At 35.5% G+C, this 21501-nt stretch overlaps 1 protein-coding gene across 1 annotated transcript in view; it reads right to left on the reverse strand.

Annotated features, from left to right (window-relative positions):
- inpp5a (inositol polyphosphate-5-phosphatase A) overlaps positions 1-21153 on the reverse strand; it is a 117990-nt gene extending 96837 nt beyond the window's left edge. The window contains exon 1 of the mRNA XM_026223355.1: positions 20734-21153. Within this exon, the coding sequence (XP_026079140.1) occupies positions 20734-20787 (54 nt within the window). The 5' untranslated portion in view covers positions 20788-21153. The remainder of the gene's footprint in view (positions 1-20733) is intronic.
- Between the last annotated feature and the right edge of the window lie 348 nt (positions 21154-21501).

The raw sequence follows: 21501 nt of genomic DNA on the forward strand, positions 1-21501 counted from the left end.
CATTATGAGAAAAACTACAAGAATAAAGTCAAAAAACAAAGACTGTGAGAATAAAGCTGAAAAAGTATGTGAAGGAAGTGATAATATTTAGAGAAAATAGTACAAGATTACAAGAATATGAGAAAGAATTCGGTGCAATATGAGATTAAAGTCAAAAAAAATGTGTTGCAATGATTATGAGATTTATGTTGTAACAATACATAATTCAACTAATAATATTTTATAAATATTATATACCATATTTTCCGGACTATAAGTGGCACTTTTTTTCATAGTTTGGTTGGTCCTGTGACTTATAGTCAGGTGCGACTTATTGATCAAAATTAATTTGACATGAACCGAGAGAAAACATTACCGTCTCCAGGCTCCAGAGGGCGCTCTATGCTGCTCAGTTCTCCGGTTCTAAATAAATGCGACTTATAGTCCGAAAAATACGGTAATATAAACCTAAAACATGGAAAAGCGCTTCAGATTAAGCATCATTTATCTGTACGTTTCTCTGACAAAAATGTTCAAAATTAAAAGTTCATTTGCATTAACAATTTTCAAAAACATCCAATTCCAATTAATCTCAATCAAACTGCAATTGGGTTACTTTGATTAGGTTAAAAATACAACTTACTAACATAATAAAAAACAATGTTATACAAAACAAGATTTTTTTGTTATCGGTTTTGATTAAAAAAAATCAACTCTTCAAGGTTCCCTTGAAAGCTTGTGAAATGGTGAAGTTGAAGACGGTGTAATCATGTAGTGAGCAGCTGCGGGTTCATCTTCAGATCTGACGCAGACGCAGATAAAGTAGGACTGAGCTCCACAGCGCTGCTAAAAACACAGCTCATCAAAAGTTAATTTGCAGTTAATTAGAGAGGCTCTGTCTCTGGACGCCTGATGAGAATAGCAGCGCGTGTGCTTCTGCGCCGGATCCGGCCTGGTTTACACTTCCTCTGGGATTCAGAGCCAAACGTATTTCAGGAGCGCCGTGAGAATATGCCTTTAAACGGAGAAACACTGGAGAAAACAGGTACTCCCATCAGAGGATGACAAACGCTGCCGCTTTTACATAAACTCCCTGCAATTGTGGAGTAATCAGCCGTTTCAGTTCCTCGTGCCCTTCATGCTCACACGTCTCTATAATCACTCACGGTTCACTGCGCTAATACTGCTCCCAAAACTAGAAATCAATTTTGCATCTCATCACTTACTGAGGACTCGTTTAAAATATTGCACATATATAGGCTATTCAGATTACTTGTTTAAGTGCAGTTAAGGAGAAGTCGTGGCCTAGTGGTTAGAGAGTTTGACTCCTAACTCGAGGGTTGTGGGTTCAAATCTCAGGCCGGCAACACCACGACTGAGGTGCCCTCGAGCAAGGCATCGAACCCCCAACTGCCCCCCGGGCGCCGCAGCATAAATGATGAACACTGCTCCGGGTGTGTGTTCACAGTGTGTGTGTGTGTGTGTGTGTTCACTGCTCTGTGTGTCTGTGCCAAGCGGCAACCTCGCTCTCTCTCGTGAAGCCAATAAGGAAGTGACTAAAACTGCAATTCATCGACCGGCCGCTTGAGGCTGGCTGCAGAAGAGAGTCTGTCCCATACACTCCCCATGTTAAAATGCCCAACTTTACAGCAGAAAAAAACATGTTTACAGCCTGGTGCAAAAAATGAGTTTGGTCTATATTGCTAATTTTGCCCTTCATGACAACTGTGAGGGGGGTGAATTTTTTTATAACTCATCTGTTTAAATTATATTAAGCCTTAAAGTTCTGCATAATTAAGAGCGTGGCCACTTGAGTGACAGGTGGATTGCCGCTGCTGACAATGCCGTTGCGCTAGGTGGGCGTGGCTTCAGCAATCAGCTCCCGCCTTTTTGCCCATTTTCGATTATCCAGGAGAGACGCGCGGTGACGCGCTGCCAAGATGGCGACGGCCCGCTCTGCACACTTTAGGCTTCAAAACTGCTATTGAGGAGTCTATGGGTGACGTCACGGACACTACGTCCATATTATTTACAGTCTATGGTCTGTGCACTTCAGATGGGTTAAATGCAGAGCACGAATTCTGAGTATGGGTCACTACACATATCTGTACATCTGTTTGTGGATGGAGACTTTGTAACGGGCAAAACTAGGTATGCATGCATCACATTATAGTGCGGTGTGCATGAAAATAACAACAAGGCGGCAGAACAAACTTATCCATAGTCCTTCTACATCATCCTCACATATTAAGTGTTAGAAGTCACGTGATCAGTCTTTAAGAGAAGGACTATGTCAGAACCACTATGGATGATTAGTTTGCTCTGCTGCTTTGTAATTTTTTCTTTATTTGTAACTCCAAGAAATCTCATGAATGAGAAGAGAGCAATATCTCTAACTATCGTCGATACACGGTGCTATCATCGGCACAACCCTAACACACACACACACACACACACACACACACACATACGATATTGATGATCTTAAAGGGACAGTTCACCTATAAATCATCACACCGTCACCGATTACTCTTTCTTTATTATTTACTTCCTTCAGTATTATTATTATTATTATTATTATTAATTATTATTATTTTGTAATATAAACACTGCACTTTAATTTACACTGCATTACACTGTAATGTAAATTAATATTTAATAATAATAGGCCTAATTATTATTTTAGTTACATAAATATATTAATTATCAGTACTGTAGTAAAATGCCAACACGCTCCTTGTGTCTCTGTCTCTCGAGCTGCAAGAGTTAACCCCTTGAGGGAAAACAGCAGGGAATCCTTCAAACATCAGTGAAGGCAGGTTTACCAACGCATCTCGTTACAAACGCTGTAATCAATCATCATTCATGTGCAAATACAGTGGAAACTCCTGGAGAGCAGCGGTGCATCACCACAAACAGAGACGAACCTTCAACAAACGTCTGTCTGAGCGTGTGCTGACGCTCGGAGTCAGATTTCCAGAAAACAGGATCCGACGGTGAGCCTTAAACAAACCTCCCGCTCTCTCTCTCGTGTCAGAACTACAGCAGCTCTATCAGGAAGGAGCGAGTCATGTTATATTAGCTGTACAGTAGAGAAGAGAGAGACTCAAAATACTGACAGAGAGACAGAGACACAGCAGAGAGAGAGAGAGAGCGAGAGAGAGAGAGAGCGAGAGAGCGAGAATATAAACTCATCTCCACTGGAGATATATCAATGTAATGAATACTGTATGAGCGAGGTGGGGCTATAGTTATATATTATTGAGTTTACCATAAACATGATGTGAAACAGGCTTGTGTCAATCAGGATCCCTGATGAAACAGAAGAACACAAACGTCTGCATTCATTCAGAAAAACACGAGACGTTTCAGAAATAAAACATGTAGAGATGTATTTAAAGCAGACAGAAATAGAGTGAAACTCTCAGCTGATGCTCCAGATCAGAGGTCAGAGGTCAGGACTGCACTGAGATCCCAGCGGACCGCACTGATGCATTCTGGGACACACACACACTCTGTCAGACGTGATTAGTGAGGAACTGATCCACATCAATAACTGTCAGGGGGCTTTCACATGCATATTAAAGAATACTATATAAGAATAAAAAAGAATGTATTATTAAATGTTTATTTATTATTATTATTACAACACAATGTAAATATAAAATATGATTATTATAAAAGATAATAATATATACACATACACAATATAATAATAATAATAATAATAATAATAATCACAATAAATAAATATCGGTTTTCTAAATAACAGTAGAGTCATTAAAACTTAAAAAAATCAGATGGATGAATTACATAATGGAAAATAAGTTAAACAAAAATACATATAATTTGTAATTAATATTTCTCTATAAATATTACTTGAATTATTATTATTATTATTATTATTATTATTATTACTAATACTACAACAACGTAAATAAATATAATAAACCTATTATGACAGTTATCAATGGTAATCATAATAATAATACTAATTAAAGATATTTATATTTAATAATGTGTATTGAAAATAATAAAATAAAAAAAATAAAAAAAATCACACATTTTGGAATTCTAGTAAATTTTCATCAAAACTATGAAATAAATCAAATGGAACAATTACAAAAAAATTAATTGTATTTAATATATTTATATAAAATATTGTTGTACTATATGTACAATTGAGCATATTAGTTGTATAAAAACTCTATAATTTGTCTGAATAACTCATTTTAATTGTTTTATCAGAATTCAGTCGATCAAAAGGTTCTCAAACAGAGTGTGTTTGACCTATATTTATAAATGTTTAAGAAAAGCTGAAGCTGTGCAGGACATCTCTCAAAATACTGCATTGTCCTACAGCCGACCTTATGACCTCTCACCCTTCCCTGACCTCCATCGGGTACAATACCAGAGCCGCTCAGAATGACGTCTACAGACACGATGGGCCAGAATAAACCAGTCCTGCATTATTAACAAGAGATAGACATTAGAAAGCTGTTCTAGATTTACAGTCCCATAAACACAGAGACGTGTGGAAGAAAGCTCCAGGTTTACACTCGTCTACAGCATCACGTGTGCTTCTGTTAAATACTGAAAAATACACTCCATGTCTCAGTGTACACAGGAAACACTCACGACTGGACTTCCTGTTGAACATCAGTCCAGATCTTAAGACTTGAAGAGCTATGAATAAAAGACGAGTTGCTGGACTGAATCAGTCAGAGTGATTCAGTAAGTGATTCTAAATCAACCAAGAACTGTGTGCCACATTAGACTTCAATGTGACACAAATATAGTGCAAGTCTCATGATTGTCATGAGTTAAATCGCGATTAATCACAACTTAATCGCTCATTAATATCTGTTCTAAGATATTAGTTTTTTATACTCTTATCAACATGGGCAAATATGTTTAATATGCTTATGCAATGTTACAGAAGTTCTAAGCGGCCATGCATTATAATTTTTTTTCCTTCTTGTTTTCTCATTATAACGACTTAATTTTCTCGTTATTTCGACATAACGAAAGTTGTTTTCTCGTTATAACGACTAATTTTCTCTAAGAAGTTACAAAACAGCAGGTGGCACTGTCGACCTGAATATAACTGATGGAGTGTTTTACACTGTTCACTTTACTGTACGCGGACCTTCCTCGTGATCGCTATAATTTGTGCAGTATTGTTCATTACTGACATTGAATTAATTTATAAATGTTGAATGCTTGAATCAATATGATTATTTTGTGTATTAAGTTTTTGCTAGATGCATGAGTTTCACCAACACGTTCTGTGTAATAAAATAAACTGCTTATCGATCAAAACCAAGGTTGTCGAGATAACGAGAAAATGAAGTCATTATAACGAGAAAACAACTTTCGTTATGTCGAGATAACGAGAAAATGAAGTCATTATAACGAGAAAACAACTTTCGTTATGTCGATAATAAGAAATTGTAGTCATTATAACGAGAAAATGACTTTCGTTATGTCGAGATAACGAGAAAATGAAGTCATTATAACGAGAAAACGACTCGTTATGTCGATAATAAGAAAATGTAGTCATTATAACGAGAAAATGACTTTCGTTATGTCGAGATAACGAGAAAATGAAGTCATTATAACAAGAAAACGACTTTCGTTATGTCGATAATAAGAAAATGTAGTCATTATAACGAGAAAACGACTTTCGTTATGTCGAGATAACGAGAAAATGAAGTCATTATAAAGAGAAAACGACTTTCGTTATGTCGAGATAACGAGAAAATGAAGTCATTATAACGAGAAAACGACTTTCGTTATGTCGAGATAACGAGAAAATGAAGTCATTATAACGAGAAAACGACTTTCGTTATGTCGATAATAAGAAAATGTAATCATTATAACGAGAAAACGACTTTCGTTATGTCGAGATAACGAGAAAATGAAGTCATTATAACAAGAAAACGACTTTCGTTATGTCGATAATAAGAAAATGTAATCATTATAACGAGAAAACGACTTTCGTTATGTCGAGATAACGAGAAAATGAAGTCATTATAACGAGAAAACGACTTTCGTTATGTCGAGATAACGAGAAAATGAAGTCATTATAACGAGAAAACGACTTTCGTTATGTCGAGATAACGAGGAAATGAAGTCATTATAACGAGAAAACGACTTTCGTTATGTCGAGATAACGAGAAAATGAAGTCATTATAACGAAAAAACGACTTTCGTTATGTCGAGATAACGAGGAAATGGAGTCATTATAACGAGAAAACGACTTTCGTTATGTCGAGATAACGAGGAAATGAAGTCATTATAACGAGAAAACAAGAAGGAAAGATTATAATGCATGGCCTCTTAGAACTTCTGTAATATGTGTATAATACTAGGTTCCCATTCCTTCTCTTTCTCACTTACACAAGCCTGTTTACATTATGAGCAGCACAGGGAAGATCACTTCTCCTGAACATGCAGAATGTACATCTATTATTTATCATTACATCTGTTTGCCTCTCTGGGTATCGCTACATTTCATCGATAGCGATGCTGTTATTTTATCACTGCTGAACTTTAGCAGCTGTATTCATGTTCTTCAGTCAAGAGTTATTTTTCCCTTTGTGACTTATTTTATTAAAATTAAAGGAACAGTTCACCCAAAATTGAAAATTGTGTCCACATTTACTCACTCTCATGTTGTTTTAAACTTGAATGAGTCGTTTCTTCTGTTGAACATAAGTTATTTTGAAGAATGTGGGAAACTAAACAGTTGCTGGTCCCCAGTGACTTTCATATATTTTTTCTTCTGTTAAAGTCAGTGGGGAACAGCAACTGTTTGCTTACTTTCTACAAAATAACTTATTTTGTGTTCAGCACAATAAATACAACTTTATACATGTTTGAGTAAATAATGACAGAATTTAAATTTCTGGGTGAATTATCTCTTTAATGACAAGCTGCAGTATGTGTAGTACTGTCCCTTTAAGAGATGCATGCACCATTTCTCTCTTACCTGTTTACTTTCTCTCTAACGGTGTTATTCTGTATTTAAATGCTTTGGCAATACTGTAACTCAAGTGTCATGCCAATAAAGCAACTTGAGAGAGAGAGAGACTGGAGTAAGTGCATGCTCCATGTTAACCACACAAAACCTCTGAATATATCTATGACAGGAAGACGCTGCGGTTACATTAAGACTCTAAGAAATTATCCATGAAAACACATTTTCAAAAGTAAAGCCACAAAACTTTAACATTACGCATGTGATGACGTTACTGGAGTCCTGTGATTTCTATGATACGGAAACGGACATAATCGTAAAATACAGTCCTAAAACAAGGAGTAAAGTCAAGAATTTGGGAAAAATCTGGATGAATGAATTAAATAAGTTAGGGCTGTACAATCAATCAAGTTCAGTGTATTAACAAGAATAAAAACAATGTATTATTGTACAGCACTTTGTTTGCCAAAAAATGTAATTAATTGTATTGTATAAATTTTAATTTGATTACATTTTACAGGATTATTTAAAATGTTACAGTGCTATGCATTCATTAGATTACCATCGTTTTTTATAATAAATTTGCATTAAATCATAAAATACAGAAACCAGATAAATTAAAACAGACTAAACTGAATTTCTAATAATAATCAAATAAATAATAATAATAATAATAATAATAAAGCACATTTCATAGGGCTCTATTATTATTAAAGTTCATGATTTATTAATTCAATTGATTAAATAAATTGTATACAGAAAAAATAAAACAAAAAAATCTAAACTGTGAAAAATAAATGCAATTTGGGGGCAAAAATAAATAACTTTCATACTTTAAAAATTTTCTTTGTTTTATGAACTAAATTGATTATTAATGTTTTTTGTTATCATTAACGAGATCACAGTCCTCCTGACTACTGCAAAAGAAACCGAATTAAAAATATGAGCATTAAAGGAGTGTGTGTGTGTGTGTGTGTGTGTGTGTGTGTGTGTGTGTGTGTGTGCGCGCTGAAAACGATTAATAATAATAGTGAATCGTTTGTGGTTTAACAAAAAAACAAGCTTCATATTTCTACAAATTTCCAAAAATGTTCCATAAATTGGACAATTTGCTTCTGCATTGCTCATGTTTGACACACACACACACACACACACACACACACACACACACACAATAATAACCAGACGTCTGAATGTGTAGTGTACAGTAATAAGACACTAAATGAAGAAGGTTGAGTCCAGCATCTCTCCTCCTCTAATGAGCTGAGTAACGAACCCACATCCTCCTGCGGATCGGATCGGACCACAACAAACCCACCGCTGCTAATGCTCTTATGGATGCTGAGGGTTCATTTCCTCTACATCTACTTCTGTCCAAATGGTTTTAATAGATACTTAACCTCCCAACACATCCGGAGGCCAGGAATTGAGTTTCTAGATGAAGAAGCAGGAGTATATACAGCAGAAACACACCAGAGACTTGTAGAAGAGTGTTTCACACACAAAACACTGCCTTTCATCTCATGCAAACATTATGAGAAATACACCAAAAACAGATAGAATGTTATTAATGATAAACTGGTGTTTTTGATTAGCGCCTAACACTAGAAATACAATTACCTTCAATACACAGAGCCATAATTTCCATAAGACATAAATGGGATTTACTACACCAAATGTCCCATAGTTTGAGCATTTTTGACCAAAGTAGAGCTGCATAATTAATCCGTTTCATATCACGAAACAATATGAACTAGAGTCTGTGATTATTAAAGCATAAGAAGCATTTATATATTCATTTTGCATGTTGCATCTTCACTACAAACCTCCAAAAATTAGATTTGGGTTTAACTAAAAGAACTACGAAAAAAACATAATCACTACTTAATTCTTTAAAAAAGTAATAATTTATGCTGCGACACATTTAGTTTTAAAAAAAGTGCAATATTCTGTTGTAAAGAGATATTCTTTAAAAAATGTATTATATTTTAATTTTATTATATAAATAAAAATGTAAAACAAAATAAAAAAACGCTGTGCAATCAAAAAAATACATCACTAAAACAAAACTAAATACAGCATGTTTTTCCTTGCTTAAAGTCAATGCAGTCCACCTCCCTATACAGTTTACTTAATTTTTACATTCATTCATTTACATAAAAAGTGTAAAATCACTGATTTGTGTGATTATGAATTTATAGCAATTAAACATCAAATTCCATAATTTAATTCATTATACACACACACATTTAATAAAAATTATAATTTATATTATTGTATTAATATTTACACACACACGCACGCACACACACACACACGCACTATTCTACATATATAATTTTAGATATTATTAATAAATACATTATATAAAATTAATAAATGTATATATCATTTTTATTACATACTACATGTGTTTATACATTTAAAAAATCTGGAAACAAAATTATGTACGTATGTTCCCCATAAACTGAAGCAGAAAAACGAATTGTGTTTTTAGAGAAGACCCTTCCAGCAGTGGGTCTCATCAGAAAACAGATCACCAGCGCTTTATCTGTATCTCTGAGTGTGTGTGTTAGGGCTGTGCCATTAATCAAAATCGTATTAAAATCACGATTTGAGCGTGCATGATTTCTAAATCGCTTTATACAGTCCCTCCAGAAAAATGCTGATTTTTTTTGTGATTGTTGCGGGCAAAAATCCTTGATTTTGCTGCACGTTTTCTTAAAAAATGTGACGGAATATGTGGGATATTTTTGCAATTTTATGCGATGAAATTGCGTGAACTTGCAAAAACTGCGGTTTGATGAAAAAGAGAAAAAAAGGTGATTCCTCCAACACCTTTTTCTCACTAGACTACTAACGTTACCTTAATGTAAAGAGTAATTTCTTATCACTTCCTATGATAAGCGAGCATACTAAATCATAGAATATTTAAGTTGCAATCTCTTACTGCAACTTAAATTATTTTACATACTACTAATATAATTACAACTGTAAGTTTTTGGTACTGTTCTGTAACAAAAAAGTGCAATCTTACAACTGTAAAGTTGCATCAACTTCTGAATGAAACTACAACAGTGTTAGTAGCCTAGTGAGGGGGTGTTGGGGAATCACCTTTTTTTCTCTATTTCATCAAACCGCAGTTTTCACAAGTTCTCGCAATATAATCTGGCTCCACTGTCATGTAACAAATCAGGAAACTGCTTTGCGCGTTCTTTTGCGCTTCTTTTTGTTGGCTAATAAGAATGATTTGTGCTTTTCACCCTGGTTTCACTCGGGGTTTGCAGATGATGTTCACGTCACGTCATTACGTCACTTCATAAGGTTCCCATGGCAATAGGGGAAAAACAGCGCTTTACTTGTGTAAACTTTCTGCTAATATATATGTGAGTTTTTTGCAACGAAAATACAGGGATTATGAAATCATGCTAGCTCTGCATATTTTGCTTTCTGAAATCGGTAATTTATGCGGCAAAAGAGCGGCATATTTGAAAAAATGCGACCGCGCATAAATATGCAGCCTTTGGCTGATTATGCATTAAATCACGCGATCGCATAATCAGGTTTTTCTGGAGGGACTGTTTATAGCATGATTTTCCGCGGCCTGACCTCCCGCTGTATGCTATCTGAAACAGTCAGAATGGAGCGCGAGAAATATTTTTGTTGTCGAGTAAGTCGTGACATGACCTAATGTAAGAGCCTGCAATAACACGGTCTCACAGTTTGAGACTGTAATTCAGCTCTCCAGATGAAATTCAGGAGAAGACGACCCCAAACAGCGTTCAGAGCGGAGCCAGCCAAACCTAAATAATATGGTGAATAAGAGAGTTTCTCTGCCATCTCGTATTGTGCCCCAAATATATTTATTTGTATAAATTCATTGTATAACGGTAATTACATAATATGACTTTTCAAAGCTGAAGTGATTCCCTTAATTTATTTGTTAGAATATGTATAACTCAATATTTTAAATAATTAAAAAAGCTCAATAATCAATAAATGTCTATTGATCAATCAGCAAAATAATCGATGACTAGTCGATTAATCGTTCTAATAATCGTTAGATTAATCGATTATCAAAATAATCGTTTATTGCAGCCCTGTGTGTGTCTGTGTGTGTGTCTGTGTGTGTGTGTGTGTGTGTGTGTGTGTGTGTGTGTGTGTATCATGACTGGCAGGTGGGCAGTCGAGCAGTTCTCTGAGACGCTCTTTAGTCTAAAAGAGAGCAGACTTTTGGGAAGTGGGGCTCGTCCCCATTTCATACATCCAGACCTACTTATTCTACATGCCCCATATATACCCACACACACACACACACACACACACACGTTACAGAGAGAGACAGAAATAACTGTGGCCTGATATATACCATTAATGTCATTAACGATGAATCATACTATAATGTAAGATCTTGATCACACCGCTAATACAAAAATTTTAATTGTTGTATTTTATATTATCAATTAAACAAATTAAAATAACACCATAGCATCTGTCTAAGGAAGACTACATACTCTCTCTTTATTCTAGATGCAGTTATTTCTTATATTCAAACACATTGAGACTTTGAGTGACACAACAGCAATGCAATGAAAGCCAACACGTGTGTAGACCAGCACTGACACGCGTGTGTAGAATCACAGACGCAGAGAGGCATTCTGGGTAGTGTGTGTTCAACACTGAGCCTGACACACTGAGTAATGCAGGATTCAGTGATTCCTCTCTGCTGTTTCTAGGTGTGAAACACTGATCTATTTGAGTGAGCACATCTGATCATCACACGCACAGCACTCTGGGTAATGCTGGTTCTCCATACATGGTGCCAAACACTGGAATACTGACACCGCTCCAGCAGATCTCTCTAACGCTTCCCCATGAATGAAGAAAGCCAGATACACACAGGATCAGAACAACAACACTGAAGCATTCTGGGAACTACAGTCCACTGCGCTACGTTACATAACGAGGATAACAACAGCATTACGAGATTTAGCTCATAATATCTGGATTTTAATAAAAAGTCAGAATTATGAGAAGACTGTTCAAAATTCAAGACAAAAAGAATAAAGCTGCAGAAAAAATAAGATTATTTTGAGAGTCAAAATTATGAGAATAAACTCAAATCTAGACGGTTGCAAAAAAGTTAACAAGTAAAAATGATGAGAATAAAGTCAAAAAGTTAAATAACAAGAAGAAAGTTGTAACAATATAAGATAAAAATCCAATTACAAAAAATTAAGATAAGAATAAAAAGTCATATTTTTGAGAAAAAGCAGGAATAAGATCAAAAGACTAAGAATTATTTTAATGTTTTTTTTTGGCAAATGTCAAAATTACCTGATTAAAAATGTAGATGATGAGAATAGTCACAACAATGTGAGATTAAAGTCATATTTGAAAAAATAAAATAAAAAAAACGAGAAAACAAATTGCAATGTTTTGAGAAATGTCAAAATTAAGAGAATAGTCAAAATGTAAGATAGTCATAATATTTTGAGAATAAAGACAAAATAACAGAAACAGACCAAAATCTTAGATAACAAGAAGAGTTCCATCAATATGAAAAAAGGTCATCAAAATTGCAAAAATAAATTCAGGCAAATTATGAGAAAAGTAAAAAAGCTGATTTTTTTATATGCACTAAAACAGAATTATTCTAAAGGTTGTTTACTGAAAGAAAATAATATACATAATCTAAATAAAATAAAGTATCTGGTTGTGCTGATGTGTTGTGATTGGTCAGTTCAGCGGTGATCCAGTAACAGCTGGTCACCGCACAGCACCTTAGAGAACTACTACTAACCTAGTTAATATAAGCATCACTAGATTAACTAGTGAAGGACAACCCCACATCACTGTTCAGTAGCATTTGTGTTCTGAACATTACTACATCAAGTCTTACATTCCTGAGGAAAGGCGAGTCCAAACCTGCACGACTTCTGCTTCTCTGAGCCGATCGCAGCTCTTACACAGCTGTTACACAAAACTACAACATTTAGACTAAAATTAGTCAATTACCATACCATAAATTAAATTTAAAAAAAACTCATGGAAATTAACAAATAGAAATTAAGTTTAATAATTACTACAACAACAAAAAATTTAAAGCCAATTAAAAATATTTTACAAATAAAATAAAAAATTTTATATTCGATGAAGACCATAAACAAACTAAAACCAAAATAATTTAAAGCCATTTTAAAATATTAAAAGAATTAATAAAAATTCAGAATAAATGATAGAATATATACAAATAAACACAGATTCTAAATGTTAATACAGATATTAGCCATAGCATCAAAAGTAGTAACAATAGTAACCGTTTAAAATGAATAAACATAAAAAAAATATTGGATTTAAACCTTAAACTCAATTAAAAACTTATTTTAAAAGTAGGTATAATTTGAAGTAGTAAAATTATTTAAAATCATAAACATATTTAAAAAAATCATTAAGAATGATTTAAATCAAACATGAAAACTGAAAATATACAAATAAAAAGCTGATTCAAAATATTAATAAAATGCTATTCATCTTTTGATAATGTATCAATTAATAATTTTTTGTTTCATTTACATACAGTAACTTATAGTAATAACAATTTAGAGAAATACGTGAAAATAACGGTCATGAAAAAGTAACGATCCTAAAAGCTACTCTTAACATTTTTTAATAAAAATGCTTTATTTTTCTTCTTTTGGTGTAGGGCAGAAATATGAGCCAGGTGTGTGTTTTTTGACAGGTTTAATGAGATTCTCATCACAAACAGCAGTTTAGAGGAGAAATGCATGTTTTACAGGATTCTGCATATTGAATCACAACATTTCTGTTTGGTTTCAGACGTCAAAAAGCAATGTTTAATGAAAACTAGAGCCAGAGCCACAAACACAGAGCCCTTCAGAGCAGATTTAGCCTGCATTACCCACGTGCACGCAGTAAATAAACACCTGACTGTCGTGCTCCATCACAAAAAACTGATTTCAGCTCTAGTACTATTCATGACATACTTCACTAACACCACTTATAACTCTCGTCTCTTAAAGGGATAGTTCAGCATCAAGGTTTCCCAACATCCTTCAAAATAACTATTTCTGGGTGAATTGAACCTGGTTTGTTATTAGTGTTATTAGTGTACATTAAGTTCACACTGGCAGAATGCTTTGGAAATGTGTTTTATCGTTCTCTGTTTCCTACGTCATTATTCTGAAGTGTTCTTGCCCTTTTAATGAACCGCTCCTTCTGCATCAGGCATGATCAGACACAGACTCACAATCAGCTAAAACAACCATCAGTTCCTCACAATTTCTCCTTAATTGACCAACAAGAAAAAGAAAACACACCCATATTGCTCTTCTAGTGAAGGACCAGCACCGCAGCATCATTAACAAAACAAACTCCTACAGGACTCCCTTCAGAGATAAAATACATACGTTGTTTTATCAAATTCAAGACTTTTTAGGATAGGAGTTGAATGATGTTCTTTTCTTCCTGTGACGGGGTGTTCAGAGAGAAAATATGATTTATTACACTGATTTAAATGCCAGATATTGTTTGTGTAACCAGAATAACAGCCAGGGAGAAGATTTATACATAAGGGATTTGTAATAATGAACAAGTCAGAAATTCACCAGGACTCTTGTTTTGAGATGCATCGATGCTTTACTACTTCAGCTGCTCGTTCAGTAAAGAGAAGAGACGTGAAATATGCATCTTACAACAAACCACTACATATTATAATATAGGGCTGGGTGACAGGCCAAAACATTATCACAAAGTTTTTTTTATTGTTGTTGTTTTTTTCATGTCAGTTGAAATCGATAATTATCACATTTTTATTTCTTTCAAGTTTAAAGGCAGATTTTGCACCAATGTGGAAGTTGTAAAAACCAGACGGTTAATTAAGGTTTTAAACTCAGGAAATGACAAACACTCCACGGTTTTTGAATTATTAGTCATTTTTCCTTTACAAAATAAAGATCTAAACAGAAGAAAGAAAAAAAAACTAAGTTCTGTTGTAATTTTATCTACAAATGTATTCTTATTGTGTAAAATGTATTTTTTAAATATTTATTATTATGTAAAATGTATTATTATTCCAAGCATATTTGATTATAATATATCCTGTAATTTTTTAACTCTCGTGTTTAAAAACAGGAAAAGAGATGCACTACAGTTGTTCAAAATCAAATGACAAACTGTAAAATAATAAGTTAAGAGAGAGCTCTCTGTTATGAACGCTAGAATCATTCGAGATGCTAGCAGTGTGCAAAGCTACATCTGCATCACTGTTACAATCAAATTTAAGAGCTTTTGAGACATTTTTTAGACCTCCAAAAATTAATTGATACTGTATGAGCAGGGTAGGGTGATGTCTACGTAATATATTAAATTGTAAAATGATTGTAAAAAAATATATTACAGTTCAGATGATTCAGGTGACATGATTCACAAAAAAACTTTCTAGATGGTAAACCTCACCTATCAGCTTTTAAAGTTATTATAGTTATTATATTAATTGAAACGCGGTTATGTGGGCAGAAAGTGCACAGTTGAACCCCTGTTTCTGCAGTAAATCTCTGGTAAATGATGGTGATCTGACGGTTCTCTGTGTTCCTCGCTGGACTCGAGCACTTCACACTGGATCACACAGATCTGTTATACTGTTATACTGAGAGGAACACATCTGAACCTTACTCTGTGTAAGAAATCACTTCATCTCACAGAAGGATCGGTTTCAAACACAACTGCTGTTATGAAGTGCGTTAGGAGTAAAAACATGGTATTAAATGAGGTATTTTCACAGGCTTTCAGATGAAGCAGCATTTACAGAGCCATAGCTCACTGAGAAGCTGCACAACAGCGATCATTATCACAAACTATTTCATAATCGTGCAATATCATCTACAATCATCTATTTGGCTAGGAAGCAGGTCAAACAGAAAATGCAAACGGTGTTAATTGCACGTTTAAATGATTTTGCATGTAACAGTTTTGACAGCCCTAATATGTCAAGTCAACCTGATCTCAAAAGCGAGGCTGAAAGATAATAATGGACAGTCATTATCAATTCTATTAGCTCTGTTTCTAGAAGTCTCCGTGTTTCTCTCCACACAACCCACACGCGGCTCAGAGGAACACTGTGGTGACGGTAATTCCCAAAACCACTTCAGATAATGCCTCGTGCTCATTTACCATGCAGCTCACGGTAATGTAAGATCCATCTCCAGAAACATTCTGAGACGAGAGGACCGTTATTCTCCAATCAGCTCCTGCTTTAGAAAAACTCATTTGATGATTCGGAGCATAACAGCATCTTCAGCTCGTGCGCTTGGACTCGATTGATAAAAACACTCATCACTGGCTGAACGACCCTCAGATCCAAAAATAGGAGCACACTAGATTCAGACTCCGAATCACAACACACACGTGTGCAGAATGAATGGAATAGAGCATGCGGATGACACACAAACTCTGATAAGATGAGCTATTTATAACCGATCGAGATGGGGTTTGTGGATAAACAGCAAGACGCCACACAAGCAGACAGAAATAATGGAGAGACTCGGAGAGTATGAGGTGAAGAACCGGCCCAGATCTCTGCTGAAACCTGAAGACCTTGCTACTAACGTTCTCGTTAAGTTTAGAACATCTAAATGTTCTCTGAAAACTCCAAACGTTGAAGTGTTTTAAAACGTTTCCTTTTGGTCATGCAAACATTCCATTTTGCAAATATTACAGGAACGTTACTTTTGAATGTTTTCTAAAGATTCCGAAAAACAATCAGAAACATTTAAAAATCGTTTGATGAATGTCCAACTGAAATGTTCTGGAAAACGTTCTATGATGTATAAATTATGTTTTTGAGCACGTCATTAAAGTCCAGATGAATCTGAACAAATCTTCTATTGATGTTACTATACGAACATTTGTTCCTAACTTTGAAAGAACCCTTCCAGAATGTTGTCTGTTAGCTGGAATGTGGGAGATGAAAAATCTGTCATTATTTTAACCTTGTTATTAAAAAATAAGAAATTAAAGGTCCCCTTGTTCGTGATTCCATGTTTTAAACTTTAGTTAGTGTGTAATGTTGTTGTTAGAGTATAAATAATATCTGTAAAATTCTAAAGCTCAAAGTTCAATGCCAAGCGAGATATTAGATTTAACAGAATTCGCCTACAAAAAACGACCCGTTTGGACTACATCCCTCTAGTTCCTGCAGGAATGACGTCACTAAAACAGTTTTTTTAACTAACCTCCGCCCACATGAATTCACAAAAAGGGGGCGTGGTCTTGTTGTGCTCCGACAGAGAAGAATGAAGAGCTGTTTGTGTTTGTCGCTGTGTCGTTGAAACGCTGTTATTTTCATCTCTGAGTCCAATCACCTTTGTTTGGGCTTCCCAGGAACGCTGTACTTTGAGATTAATGGTTACAATTGATGTTTAACTCGGTTCCCGAACATTATAATGCACATGTAAAACTATGTGCAGCACACTGAGGACAGCTTCCTCAATCTCAATCAGTTTAATGCCGGATTCACACAAAGATTATTCCTGAAAGATGGAGCAGTTCCCTCTTTGTCTGGAGAAGGCGTTGTTTATGGACCACAACCGGTAAGTGTATTTTATTATTTAAGTTGGTGCGTTTAACAGTTTCTGTAACTTATTACACAAAGCGCAACACTGTTTAGCTTTGTTAACTAGATGTTAGGGCTGTGCAAAAAAACGAATGCGGTTTTCATGCGCATCTCGTCAGTAAAAACGCTCCTCCTGTGGTTATAAATACATCTCCAGCACGTGCGTTCTAGCCCAATCACGTTACCAGGAGGGCAGCGTGCGCTCAGCTGCTGGCGAATCACAGCACAGGAACCGCTCGCCCAATCAGAACCCGTTACGTATTTCTGAAGGAGAGGCTACATAGAACAAGGAAGTCATCGGCCCGTTTTTATGACAGTGAAAACAGCGGTGTACAGATAGGTGAATTGTGTGAAAAATACTGTTTTTACATGCGAAACATGAACACATGTTATACTGCACATTGTAAACACAATCAAAGCTACAAAAAAGCGCGTAAAACGGTACCTTTAAAATTCATTTTTATTTTCCATCTACATGTAATTGTCAAACAAAATCGCTCCACTAACTCTAAAATTATTAGTTATTTCTAAATATAGTGATCCGAGTAACCAGGTAAAAACTTCCTTTGTTTTATATCACAGTATATCATCAGCGTATCATTTTCTTCGTGGCATTGCTCTCCAATGTTAACAGCTCACTGGGATCAGAAGCAGAGCTGTTATCTCTTATATGATAACATGTCCAATTGAAGCCACCTGATATCATCTCTGCTGCATCTGTTCTGTTATTATAACCCAGAAGCAGAGCAGAAATAAAGCAGCGAGTCAGTGTCAACAATTACCATCATCAGATAAGACTCGTGTTCATACACACCTCCCTCAGCGACAAAGTGCATCTGCTGTTGTCTCTCACATATCTGTTTAGATCTGTTTAAACGCTGCTGGATCTGTGCAGATTTCTCTCCTGATTCAGACCAGAACACTTTTTCACTGGAGGAAGTGTTATTATGGATTATAGACTCTATGTGTTTGAGTTAAAATCATCTTAATGCTGGATGTGTTTCAGGTTTTGTCTTCTCCAGATGTTCACTGATGGACTGGAGTGCTGTGGATTATTGGGATGTTTTATCAGACTCTCATTCTGACGGCACCCATTCACTGCAGAGCATCCATCTTCCCAGAAACACTTCCAGAGCATCTGATCAAGAAGAAACCAGGAGAAAAAAAAAGACTACAGTATACGACTTCAACCGCTTTATAACAGCACTTGCCAAAAACAACCGTGGCAGCCGTCCAGCCCTAAACACCTCATCTTGTGATCGCTGACAAGGGCCTCATTTACTTCATTCACGTAATTTGGAAATATCCGTGCATTTGTGGCTTGCGCAGCACAAAAGGCCCATTGAGAGACGAGACGAGACGTCTGAACATGTTAAACACTCAGGTGTATTTGTGCAGGACTCTATAAGCTGGTTCTGGCCACGCTCTCGTGTAAAACAAGTAATGGATAAACAGAGATATTCATAAGACAGCAGTTCAGCGTCACCAACTATTAATAACTCGAGATAGTACGGGACAGTTCCTCTCCACACGCGTAAGAAAACACAGTTTGCTTTCAAACAAACAGATCTGGCTTAAACTTCTCAGAAAGAATTACAGACGCTCAAGTACTGCCTCGTTTACAGACAACCAAGCGTTTGAATATCTTTAATGGTTCAGATAACATAAGCCCTTATTGTTTATTCAGAGGAATTCATTTGCTTAAACCCCAGCTCGCCCTGATCTACCACAGGTTTGCCTAATCATTTCCATACAGCACATAACCGGTGAGATTTCTAGTGATCACGAGCTCTAGTTTTACAGCTTTTTAACAGTTTGAGATGCACAGAAGAGTAAATATGAGTGATGTCACAGACCGGCTTGTGCATGACGGATCCGGAGTATGAGAGCATCCTTTCACTGATATCTGACGACCCCAGCGTGACATTTCACACATGTTAGTGCACAACCAGCTATTCTTGAGCAAAGAAAGTTGTGTAACACAGTGTCTCGCGCCCTGTGGCCCACTCATTTTCATGCCATTTTCATTTTGGGGATTACCAGATGAGGAGTTTGAATGGGGATCGCAATCACAGTGAAAAAAGAATATACACTGTTTAGAAAGAAAAAAAAAAGTTATAGGATATTATCTATTAATTTTACAGACATGTCTGTCAATCTAAATCACACTTAAACACAGTGCAAGATTCAAAACACAGGAAAAAAAATCTATACGGAATACCTTTATATTGATATTGTGCCTTATTTTTTAATTTTCTAGAGTGTTTATCATAATAATAAATAGCAATAATATTAAATAATATCATTTTGATTGTCATTTATAATAAAAATACACATTTTTAAATTATAATAAATTATAAAAATAATATATATATATATATATATATATATATATATATATATATATATATATATAATTTTTATAATTTATTATAATTTAAAAATGTGTATTTTATATATATATATATATATATATATATATATATATATAATTTTTATTTATTTTTTTGTCTATCCACTTCCACTTACAAACAAAGATTAGGCCAGACAAGCTTAAAAAGACATTTTTTGATCCATAACCAGTACAGTTTAACCAACCGGTGTAAACCACTGATCGATCAATCAATCAATCAATCAGACTGATCAATACAGCATCAGACACTGTTGGGAAACAAAGTGGAAACTTTCCATTTGGGATTTTTTACATATGGATGTGCAATATAGAATCTAAATATAGACTCACGAAGCACGTAATATTAATAAATCTATTTTTTAAAGAAAATCACATATGCTTATATACGTTACTTTATAGAATTAATAAAGTCATCGCAACTGGACAAACACATTTACTAAAATACAACTCACTGTTTGACAGTTAAACTAACAGCTGTGTGTTATCCAGTGACGAGTACAAACAGACATTGATATATCAACAAACAGCTGTCAATCAATCAGACTGATCACCAGATACCGTTATAACCGTTAAACTCTGAGGAGACACGAGAAGCTGCACGATTCGGTTAATTAATCCATCAACCATCATTAATCAGCACACTTTACCTCAGATTACTGCAGCAGGACGCGCTTTAAGAGCACTACTGTGGAGAAAACACAGTTATTAGTAATATTAAAGACTTACATCTTCAAACAGCGATCCGACGTTGGCGGTGACCAGCAGGATTCCCGCCATCATTAATGAGCTGAGGAGCCGGACTAATGAGCTAATCTGAGCTGGTTCTGGAGTCGAGCAGTGGTTCGTGGGGTTGTCTAAACGCTGCGGGTTCGAGTCTCGATCAGCTGGGCTCCTGCATACTGCGCGTCTAGTACGCGGAATCAGAGCGCGCTGCGTGACGTTACTCAACGCGTTCGGGCTTCACTTCTCCGCCGTCTCCGTCATGATCTGAAGAGGTCCCCGGTTTAATCCGCGGCGTGCGCCGGTCTGCGGAGCGCGTTTCGCTGGCGTTCGGTTCGCATTGCTCGCATTTGTTGAGGAGGACACGCCGCTGCTGGAGAGAGTCCTGCGCTGCTCTGCGATGACGTCACGGAGCCAATGGGAAAACGCGGCTCTTAAAGGGGCAACGCGTTACGGATGCTGCCGCTTTAAGAGCTATATGTTCCATTGGCTAGTGACCGTGAGGGATTTAAAACGGCAACACAGCGGTGCCCCTTTAAAATAAATGTGTGTGTGTGTGTGGGTGTGTGTGTGTGTGTGTGTGTGTGTGTGTGTGAGAGAGAGAGAGTGATAATATATAAATGCAAAATAATAAATAAATGATTGTAACAATGGGAGAATAAATAAAAGAATAAATAGCTTCATTAAGTATAGTTCTGATATTATTTTCGTATGACATTTCCCCTCTTTTTTGTTATTTCTTTTATACATTTTTACTTTATTTTTTCTTGTTTT

Source organism: Carassius auratus, chromosome 38, assembly GCF_003368295.1.
Source record: "Carassius auratus strain Wakin chromosome 38, ASM336829v1, whole genome shotgun sequence".
NCBI classification, from domain to species: domain Eukaryota; kingdom Metazoa; phylum Chordata; class Actinopteri; order Cypriniformes; family Cyprinidae; genus Carassius; species Carassius auratus.